General features: G+C 42.4%; 1 protein-coding gene across 1 annotated transcript in view; it reads right to left on the reverse strand.

Annotated features, from left to right (window-relative positions):
• Positions 1-4,185, reverse strand: part of LOC147637904 (uncharacterized) — a 58,931-nt gene extending 54,746 nt beyond the window's left edge. The window contains exons 1-2 of the mRNA XM_086799747.1: positions 4,027-4,185; positions 2,574-3,902 (exon numbers count right to left, since the gene is read on the reverse strand). Coding sequence (XP_086655873.1) covers positions 2,574-3,758 — 1,185 coding nt within the window. The 5' untranslated portion in view covers positions 3,759-3,902; positions 4,027-4,185. The remainder of the gene's footprint in view (positions 1-2,573; positions 3,903-4,026) is intronic.
• Between the last annotated feature and the right edge of the window lie 7,311 nt (positions 4,186-11,496).

Consider the following 11,496-nt stretch of genomic DNA (forward strand, 5'->3'; position numbering starts at 1 on the left):
CCGTCGGGTGATTAGCCACCCGCAAGCGCTGGCCAGTGCGAGCAGACCCTGACCAGAATAGGACTGGCGAGCAAAGGGAAGCAAGAGGCTAAGTGGCAGGCGGCGAGCAATGAGAAGCCGCAGGCACAATGGCAGAACATCAACGGCCGATCTACAACGCAGCCTGTGACGGAGGAAGAGAGAGCGTTGGATCTGATAGAGCCGTCCACCAGCAGTGAACTTCCTGCCTCGCTTCTTTATTACGTCTTGTGGCCACCAGTGCCTTGCTTTGCTCACAATGCCTACGACTGCTGTGATGCTGTAGATGGTTCGCTACCTGCTGTGTGCTGCTTTGCAGCACCTGTGCCTTGCTCACGCTGGCCAAAAAGTTCCTCTGCTCGTGCCAAGCTCAAGGCTCCATAGCCGAGCTGCTTCTTCACGATGAAGATGACTCCGCACACCCGCACACACACGGACACAACCGTGGCTCTGATACCAGTTGAATGGGAGAATTAGGGTTAGGTTGTGAGAGACAAACACACAGAGAGAGAAGAAGGGAGAGAGAGAGAGAGAGAGAGAGAGAAAGAGTTGTGGGGATAAGTCAATTCATGGGAATGAGTGTGTGACTCCCCTATCACACATGTATATTGCACTAGTACACATAGTGCACTTAGTACATTAAAAGTACTAAGTGTACTACGTACTATAACTTATGGGCTTCTACACACTATAAGGGTGGGCATAATGCCTTTACCCCAACACTGATAGAAAGATTGAGATGTTTACATTGAGACACGGGCCTTTCTTAGATAGAGGCCGAAAAGGTACAAATGAAGAGACACATCCCTGGGAAGGGGTGTGGCTCTTGAGTCAATGGTTATGTCCTTTGGACTTAGGGGTGTGCCTTTTAATGAAGACATGTCCTTCGATAGTGACCCATGTGTAAGGGTGTGACCCTTCACAGGTGTCCTTTCAGTTAATAAGGGATTAAGAAGTAATTACGGAGAGTTTAAGAGAGTTAGTCACAATCGTGACAATATCTGCGTTTTACTTCTGCATTTGTCAGCGCCTACATCAGAGCATACATCAGCGTTTATACATCAGCTTACATCTGCGTTTTGGTTCAGCAGACATCACCGCTTTGCTTCGGCAGTCATCTGCGTTTTGCTGCAGCATACATCAGCGCTATACATCAGCCCACATCTACGCTTACATCAGGCTTATGTCAGGGCTTATATCAGCGTTTATCTCAGCCTTACATCAGCGCATACATTAGGACTCACATCCGTGCTTACCTTCAGCATATCTTGTGCGTTTTGCCACAATCCTTGGGACAGCAGCCCTCTCTGCTACACATCGGGACGGCAGCCCTCTCTACTACTTCGGGACGGCAGCCCTCTCTGCTACACATCGGGAAAGCAGCCCTCTCTGCTTCAGATACGCAACACCCGTGTCACCAGAGCTTGCACCACTCGGGACAGCAGCCCTCTACTTCAGGTACGCAGCACCCATGTCATCAGAGACTGCACCACCATCATCATCATCGACGTTACCTTTTTCCGCCGCCACTATCACCTCGGAGTGCTTTGCCTCACATCGGCACAAGCCTTCATCATCGAACGTGCTTCAGCTCCGATGTCTTCTCTACTTCAGCACTGGTCTTCTTTCTACTCAGAGTCACCTCTCGTATGAGGGCTCTTGTACATATCTGCACTCACCCTTTTATATATATTCACTCACATGTTTCATGCTGTGTGGTTTTGGTATGATCTCTCGTATATCTGGTCCTTCCGTCCTTCAGATCTAGTTCATAATCTCTGCTGTACCAAAGATAACCATGTCCTGCAAGATGCCTAATGCTTGGAAATCCGAATCACGGTCTCCATGCACCAGTAAGTGGAGCTGCAATCAGCCCCCTCTCCCGCCCACAAGCCTCCTCTTGCTAGAAGCACATGGGGGGAAACTGCATGTGTACTAGAGAAGTACACCATCTAGGTTCTCCTAAGCCGGAAGCGCCTTGGGATCCCTAGAAGTGGTACTAGAATCTGTATCACTATCCTGTGTCATGTCTTTGCCTTTTCTCTGAGATGAAACCTTGTCCTTGGTCTTGTCCTTCTTCTTGGACAAACAATCTTTGGACAGATGGCCTCTTTTTCCACAAAGCAAAGCAGCGACTCCAACCTTTCTTGAGGAAAGTGCTCTGTTGACTGACACCTTCAACTTACCCTGTGAGACGAGAATGGACTCCTCCAAAAGTAGGGAGCTAAGATCATCAAAATCCAACTGAATGGATGTGACCTGGCACCGCAAAGATCGAGAAATCACATCATAGTCTATAGGAAGCTTGGTGAGGATAAGAGCAGCCAGCTGAGAAGAGGATAAAGCACTTCATGGACGCATTGTAACACTTTTGGTCTCAGGACCCTTTGGTCTTTTGTAGACATTAATAGAACTTTCTTTCTCTGAACTAAAGCCAGAACAGATCATACAAATAGGAAATGTGCTTTCTGTTAGATTATCTGGAAACACAATTGTAACTCTCCACCAACATAAAATGCATCAAACCAAACAAGATAGCAATTCAGCGTTGATACCTCATCTGTATGGCCTTCAAGAATGCATAGGCACTCTCCATTTTCTGCATTCCATAGTCGACAAGTGTGATCCGAGCTTACTGTTCCAACCACGTTGCGCTTGGATGGAGAAAACTTCACAGCATACAGCCCATGCTCGTGACCCGAAAGTACAGCCACTTCTTCCTCTAAATGCACATCGTAGATTTTGCAAAAATGGTCCCAGGATGCAGTCGCAACAAGATTTCCTGAAGGGTTAACAGCTATACCATGTACAGGACCCGAATGCATGGCAAATGTGTGAACCAGCTCCCACTTGCTTGCTTGAAGTCTTTCTATCACTTTCTCAGGTGGCTTTGGAAAAGCCTTCACAGGACCTATTTCCCAACCCATATAACAAGGCTCTATGTAGCTTGCACGATGCAAAAGAGTTGCTTCCAAGTCTCCATTTCGGCGACTACTAGGGGTTGCATCTCCTATAAGCCTAGACTCCCAATGCTCATGATGTTTGTTTACATCCACACCTGCAGGCTGCATGATTCTTCTCCTTGTTGAAGACCAAGACCTTCCATTCAGAGCCTCCCTCAAGGCAATGTTCTCCTCTGTCAACCTTTGCAGCTGCCCTAAGAGCTCCTGCTTAGTCTTGTCCAGACAAGCAACCTGCACCTTCAACTTGGCCCTTTCCACCATCACTTGCTGCCACCGCTCGGCGACTTTGCCCAAAACAAACCTCACCTGCACATCTTCATCATCTCCTCCATGCCTCTGAGCCAGTTCTGGTTCTCGCTCGCTCGAACTCCTTGCTTCCAAAGGCCTTGTGGCTTCTGCAGAGCAACCACTCTCCATCCCAGTGGCACCAGTCGTCCTTGCTGCTAACATCAAAAAATCCCTAGAATGGTTTTCAACCCCAGAATGTCCTCCATTGTTGGTGGTCATTGCATCCCCTGAAGACTCAGGGGCATTGTCTTCACTTGATTCGAAAGGGGATGACTGCAGACCCGCATCCTGGTCATACAGGGCGATAAGAGATGAGAGACCATCGACACAGTGTCTGCAGACGGGGCAAGCTGCATCACTGCGAAACCAAGTGGTGGCACATGGCTGGCAAAAGACATGACCGCAGGGCGTGATACGGGCATGCATACCGGAAGTTCCCTGGGAAGAAGCATTCTCGAAGCAAATCTTGCACGTGAGCCCCATGTTCATTCGGAACCCTAATTTTTCCTCTCTGTTCTGCGTACAAGTAGTTCAAACCCTGAGTCTTGAGGATTGCAGCGTCCAGTGAGTCCCTAACCTTTCAGGGTTGCAGCAACTGCAAACCCAAATCGGAGATACTCGGGCGGCCATTTTCTGCAGATCAGTCGAGCAAACTGAGCAGGATGCATATTCGAGCAAGCCGCATAGAAACTTAATGCGCTGTGGAAGGAATCCTCTTTTTGGCGCCACACCTCATGCGAAGGAAATGAGGACTTACTGTGCTGCACAAGCCCGGTTTCCCCTGCGGACGGGCCTCCTCGCACTTCCCACAGCTCTGAGCTTTGGCTATGGCGGAGCAAGAAATGAAGCATCAATTGCTCCTGTTTCTGCCTTCTGATTGATTCTGGAGACGGGGGTGTATAGCGACAAACGCAAGAAGAGACACAAGAAGGCAAGTAGCCATTTGCGAATGGTGTCCTACCATCCATTACGTACATCGATGGGTACATCCATTACAGGAGCATATGTCATGTGATGGCCATTTTGGAGGCCTCCCAAAGTATTGACCTTTTTCAAGGTTTTTATCTCTTCACACCTTAAATTGTAACGGAATTTTTTATGTCCAACATACCATGGCTCCACATGAAAAGCAGTATCCTTTGATGTTAACATTGTTATCGCCAATTACGCTTATTGCATCAACTTTAACCTTTTGTGATCCATAGCCCTTCTTGAACCTATCGCACTAAGAATTGGATACAGCAAGAGAGGCATGCAGAATATGGTCTAAGATTGATCCACCTAGTGTCTTGTAATATACAAGAGTTCTCTTTAAGTGTTTGTGTAGTTTTTTAGTTTAGAGAATCAGTTTTTTTAAATCTAATTATTTTTATTTTTATTTTGCATTAAGTGAGTTGTGGAGCGGTCACTCCAATAAGTGTATGTCGTTCCTCATTTTATTGTTTCCTTTTGTAAATTTGTCCATAGGTGATCTATTTGCATATGGTTTGTCGTTGGGTTTTGTTGTTAATGGTTTGTTATGTTGTTATACTTTGTTATGTTATACTTTCGCATTAGGTATGTTATAGCTATTGTATTTTGCTCTTTTTTATGTAAGTTGATGTTGAAATTCCTATTATTTTTTTATGGCTCCACTGATATGTTCAAACAAATGGAGGAATAATTTAATGTTTCAATATGGTGGTCATAAGCAATTATAATATTGTTTGCGTATTCAAATTTTGAATTATTTCTTCTCGTGTGTATTTTAAATTTTACTAATGTTATGTTTTTATAGTACATCATGGCTTCCATGCATTTATAGATTTAAAGGCATTTTGGATTAAAATTGGCATGCCTTTTTTCAGTTTTTGTTTAATGGCATGTATTGATTATATTTGTTTCATGAAAGATGAGAACATTTTATGACAAAGTTTGGCCTGCTGAATTGCATAGTAGGTGTTTTGGTGTTAATATTAAATAAAATGCATTTTATTTTTTTATTATTTTGGTGTTAATATTAAATAAAATATATTTTTCCAACTATTGTGCAATGCAAGTTGCTCATTTTCTCTCTTGGAGAATGGTAAATAGAGCAATACATTTTATATGTGAAAGTTATGTGGGTCCTTATGTTTGTTATAACATACAAATCTTATGATGGTTGTTTTTTTAAGCTTTTATTTCCATATAAAAGCTGGAAGCATATTCTACAATAAGCATTTAGATTCCAATTATGATGGTCTTTGTAAGTATTTATCTATAATTTATTTATAAGTAATATCGATTGAGTTTGTAGATGATAGTGATCCACCATCCTCATTGTTGCAACACTTCAATATGGTGGAGTAAGGTAATGCTTTGGATAGCAACAATGATGATATGATGATAGTGATCCATCCTCACAACACTTTATATACACACACACAGAGGTAATTATTTGGATAGCGCAATGATGAGGCTAACTCTATTGGTGACTATTAATGATGAGGCTAACAATATTTATGATGAGATGGTCCTAGAGACACACCTAAAAGGGTGGCTTATGATACTTATCCTTCACCCTATTGATGATGAGATGGTTACACAAACACTATCTGGCTTATAATACTTATCCTTTGCCCTAAATGAATGAGATTTCAAGAGGTTAAAGGATAAGAAGAAATGGGATGCCTTTTGTGAACATATAGCAAAGAAAACAAGTAGGAACATAAAGGATGCTGAAAGAAAGAAAGTGTTTGAATAATGGATATTCCACCGTCGTAATCGCCGCCATAGCACAAGAGGGCAAGGAGCTCTCGTCACCTCCCAACCATAGAGGAGAATGTGGATAACACCACTCTCGGGCACTTATAGGGGCATGCCCGCCCATAAGCTTGCTCGGTCGCCCAAGTGCTCTGACTTGGGCACCCTCACCCCTAGACCCCGGATGCACCTGTCGTCCGCACTCCGACATACGGACTCCGCATTCGGTCGAGCTCCCACGTGCTGTTACAAGCTACGTGACATTACCCCCCCCTTCTAAAGAGTTTTCGTCCATAAAAACATACTAGGGAAAGTTATTGGTAAGCATATATAGTTGTTCTCACTTGAGACCTTTTCTGACCTATCCTTCTACTTAACAATTTCTCATCAATACACACCACCTCGTGTTCCGATCTTAGAACCTAAGAATTCTCCTTGGTTCATGTGGAAGTGCGATAACTCCAAGGACTCAACTACAACTTTAAGACAAACTACGTTGTCTTGGTGATACATTGTTTTCACATGCCATTGACATGAAAAACTAGGTATACTCGAGAGCTCTCCGGCAAGGCAACTCAAGTTTGTAGACTATGCTACCAACCATTTATAGACTATGCTACCAAATATTTATAGACTATGCTACCAAATATTTATAGACTATGCTACCAAATATTTGTAGACTACGCTACCATGCTATGCTACCAACTTGTTGATTGTTCTTCTTGCATGTCTCTATAGCCGTAGGAGATCTAGACTAGAGTTCATAAAACAACGTAAATGGAGCAAATCTAGTCATCAACAACAAAAACAGATTCCAAAGGTGAGAGATACTCCTAGATTATTCATCTATGCACAAGCATATGCTCTAGAACCTTGTTGGATTTTTAGTTTAACCACCATCAATCTACGGATGGTTAACCTCACTCTTACTTTGAAGATTTTCCTTCAAAGATGACTATCAAACTTTCTATCTCTACCCAACACTATATCTGTGGGTAGGCCATATAGTTTGTAGAGATGTTTGATAAAGACCTTTCAAACTCGGATGTTTTCATGTCTTATTACTTGGAAGAAACTTGTCAATCTATTTACTCTTCCCTTCAAGAAGAGTTTTCGTCCGCGAAAATGTTTCAAAAAATTGTAAACGAGTGTTTGTGTGTAGACCATATGGTCATCTATACCTGTAACTTCCCTAAGTACTACGATGAGGAAAGCAAGACACAAAGCACATAATTTCCTTAAGTACTATGAGCAAGGAAACACACAACACTTGTATTTTATCTGGAACACCAAACCATAGTTGTTGCCACTTGCAACTATGAAAGATGTTAATAAAACACAAATTTCTACTAAGGCATCGAATAACATCATGCCTTTAGTATATGCCAGAAGTTCTCAAATCCTCAAGAACATAATTAATTGCTCCGACATTCAAGGAATTCCTTTGCATGTCCTACGACATCAAGGCAATGAAGCAACCATATCAAATTTCTGCAAACGCAGCAAACTAGCAAAGTTCAGATGACCAAAACGAGCATGCCATAGTTTTGCATCTGAAACTGCCTTTTCATCAGAAACTGCATTTGTTGAATCTTCCACACACTTGTCATAAGAATTGAGCCTATACAGCCCACGAAACAAGGTGACAGATACAATAATCGTATCACCAGAAGTCAAATCATGAACAGTACATCTGTCATCCACAAATTTGACTACAAGTCCAAGTCTAGCAAGCGCAGAGATAGACAATAGATTCTTCTTTATCCCTGGCACATACAAAGCATCTGAAAGTGTGAAAGCGCTGCCATTTATAGCAGTAAGCATAATTTTACCAATGCCCTTCACTGGGTAAGAAGCATTATTGGCACATGTGACAGTATTCCCATTAGGGACAGCCTCAAGAGAAGTGAACATATCACGATGCGAGGTAATGTGCTTTGTAGCACCACTGTCAAAATACCATACGTGAGAGTCAACAGAAATTGCCAAACATGCATCATGTACAGATGGGTCATACTGGCAATACACGCTAAACGCCCATTCTGTATCCTGCACAACATTTGCAGAATCTGCATTTGTAGAAGCATCCGCTATTGTGGCTGCATTTGACTCTTTCTTCTTTGCCTCTTTAGCCTTTAGCTTAGGGCAATTCTTAATGACATGATCATTTGCCTTACAATAGTTGCACCTGATCTTTTTCTTGCCTTTATCAAGAGCCTTCTCAGACCTATTGTTGCTACCTGTGGAAGGAGAAGAAATTGTAGACCTGCTAATAGGAGAAGAAACAGTGGAAGGGGTTGCCTTACCACTTCTTCTCTGCGGGTAGCAAGCCCTGTTTTGCCTGGAGTATGCTTCTTGCAATAGCTTGTTGACTAAATTATCATACTTGACAACATCAGGTCTGTCCTCAGTGACAAGCCTCCATGTGGAAGCAAAAGTCTGATATGACTCAGGTAAAGCATCAAGAACAGTCTACACAAGAGAATGATCAGGAATAATCTCACCTGCAGAAATCAATTGTTCCTTGAGATCTTTAATCTCAGCAAGAAAAACATTCATGTCATCATCTTCCTGCATAATCTTAAATTCTAGCTCTTTACGCAGGTAAGAGATTTTTGCCTCGTTACGACCTGCATACAAACCAGCTAAAATATCCCAAGCCTGCTTTGCTGTTTTAGCTGAACGAATATGTGGGGCGATGTTACGTTTGACAGAAAGTGCAATCAAGGCATGAGCCTGCGCATCTTTACCATCCCAAACAACGAGCTTGTTCAGCAGTGGGTAAAACAGCAGCAAAACAGTAGAGCTGCTAGAACCTGCAACATCCTCAACAGATCCTACATCCACAGAACCTGGACGTACATCCATACCCTGCACAATGTTCCACACTCCTTTTGCAACCAAAACATGCTGCATCATGTATGCTCAAAGTGGGTAGTTGCTGTCTCCATCCAATTTGTCATCAGCAGATAACATGCGAAATACATCATTGCTGTTATCAGCCATGGCCACTGACTGAAACTGATGCAAAAGCTACCTGTAATGAAGCAAAGATTGAACAGAAAACAACTCATGCTATGTAGCACGGTCCACAATAGAACACGTATTCCTGTTTTGCAGAAAACTGCACTGTCGAAATTTCGACAGAAAATGATGAAAACACCTGTGCAGAACTTGAAATGCAAAAAAGGAGCCCGAAACGACCTTAGATGCGATTTCTGAGAACGCACCGCCCTATGGGCTTATTCACGGAGTTTCGGGACCTGCAAGCGCTCGTGAAAGCTCACCTCAATCGGAGAACGTGAGTCGGAGGGTGCCGGCGGCGTAGCCCTAGGAGCCGATGCCTGCTCTGATACCAATTGTTGGAATTAGGGTTGCAGGAAAGCACACAAAGCTTGGAGAAGAAGAAGCAAGAATGCACTCAACACAAAGTGTATTAGATTGTGTCAATGTACAAAAGATAAGTTAGCCCTAGAATGATGGGCGTACATACAAGCCGGGGGGAAAAACCTCCTAAAGAGGGAAAAAGTGCCCCGGCGGTCCTGTGTGTTCACACCCATCACTGCCTATATATATGGCAATAGCCTAAATTCGTCGGCCAAGTCAGCAATTACTATGGAAAGTGGCATTCTCTTAGGACACACGATGGCTGCACCGTCATGATAGCTATGGATTCCAAGAAAGTGGAGCTGATCAAAGAATTATGGGTGCTTTTTTGGAATCGATAGCTATCCCAACGGTGGCTGTCGTCGGGATAGCTATGGATTCCAAAAAGTGGAGCTGATCAAAGAATTATGGGCACTATGGAATGTTAAGGAGCTGGGTCAAATTTTGGACCAGATCAAGTGGCATAGTCGATTCTTGTGCTTCTTGGTTAATGTGGTTTATCCAATATACTTGCTTCCAATGAAGGATGCACGTTCATCAGAGTGATGCCAAAAAGCCTTCCGTTACTTATTGCTCATGTTGGAAGCTGCTCTCCGATTGTCTAACCTCTGGATTGGTCCAAGGAATTTCATATCTTTTTTGATGCATCGGATGTGGCAATTGAGAGTGTGCTGATGTAGAAGAGTTAGATGAGGGTTGGTTTTGCCCAAAATATTATTATGTCGGATATTGTCCATCGTAGAACACAACTACTCCACCACCAAGCAAGAATCTCTTGGGATGATCTATTCAGTTATACCAAATTTCAGCATTCAAGCAATCACTTAACTTTTCATGTGGATCATCATCAGACTTTGTTATTTTTTGTTAATAAACCCATTCTAGTTTGAAAGATGGCTCACTACTACATGTTGTTGCTCCAAGAATTTAATTTTTATATTTGGCATAGGTAATCAACATATTGGTATAGATTTTTTGCCTCGATGAGAACCACCACACGGAGTACCAAATCAGTTTCTAGATGTGGATCTATTTGAAATCTCTGTAGCCCTAGATTGGTATAAGGAAATTTCATTTTTCTTGATGGAAGGGAGCTTTTTGGAGGGCATGAACCATGACCACTGAAAGCCGTTGGATCTACAAATAGTGGTATCTAGAGACTTGTACAAGACGGGGATTAAATAAGTTCTTTATCGGTGCATGCATGAGATTGAGCAACAAGCTGTATTGGCAAAAGCCCACCAAGGAATTAATGGAGGTTCTTTCTTTGGAGACATCACATACCCAAGAAATTTTGGGTTTTTCATCTTTTGAATCTACTAAGCATGAAAACTTATGGATTAGTGGAAAATATAAAAAATTAAGAGTTTTTAATGATTTTTTCAAGACTTTTTGCTAGATTAGTCTTTCTAAATTCCTTTGCTAACCTAATTATCTACTATATCACAAGAAAAACAATAAAAATCAAACAAAAAGGCTGATCTAATCTCTAGGCTTATTCTAAACTTTGTTTACATATTCTGTAAAAATCTCCTAGATTTGTAGCTAATGTATGCAACTATGCATTCAAATGTATCTAGCTAGTTCCTAGCATGCTTTGAGAAACAAACACCCACCACATCAATCATTTGTTTAATAGAAACTCCCACTCCTATAGGGCATCTGGATGTATAAAAATATAGCCTTTACCTGATCCTGTGTGCTGACATAAACAAGGTCAATGTCTCCTGCCAAAACCTTCTCTCTAACAAAATGGTAGTGGACCTCTATATGCTTCATGCGATCATGAAAAACTGGGTTCCTGGCCAACTGTATACTGCTAATGTTGTCACAGAAAATGACAACTTGTCTATCCACTGATAGACCCAAATCTGCAAGTAGCTTTCTCAACCAAGCTACCTCACATACTGCCATAGCAGCACCTCTGTACTCGACCTCTGGTACTGGATAGAGTAATCGTAGGCTGCTTCTTGCTGATCCAAGTCATAGTAGCACTCCCCAAAGAAAACATGAAGCCACTAGTAGATCTTCTATCTGAGATACTACCAGCCCAATCAGCATCTGTGTACCCATGTACACATATCTCTGACCCAGTTTCATAAAATAGTCCACAATG

This window comes from Cibotium barometz, chromosome 6, assembly GCF_041138505.1.
Source record: "Cibotium barometz isolate CiBa-2024 chromosome 6, ASM4113850v1, whole genome shotgun sequence".
Taxonomy (NCBI): domain Eukaryota; kingdom Viridiplantae; phylum Streptophyta; class Polypodiopsida; order Cyatheales; family Cibotiaceae; genus Cibotium; species Cibotium barometz.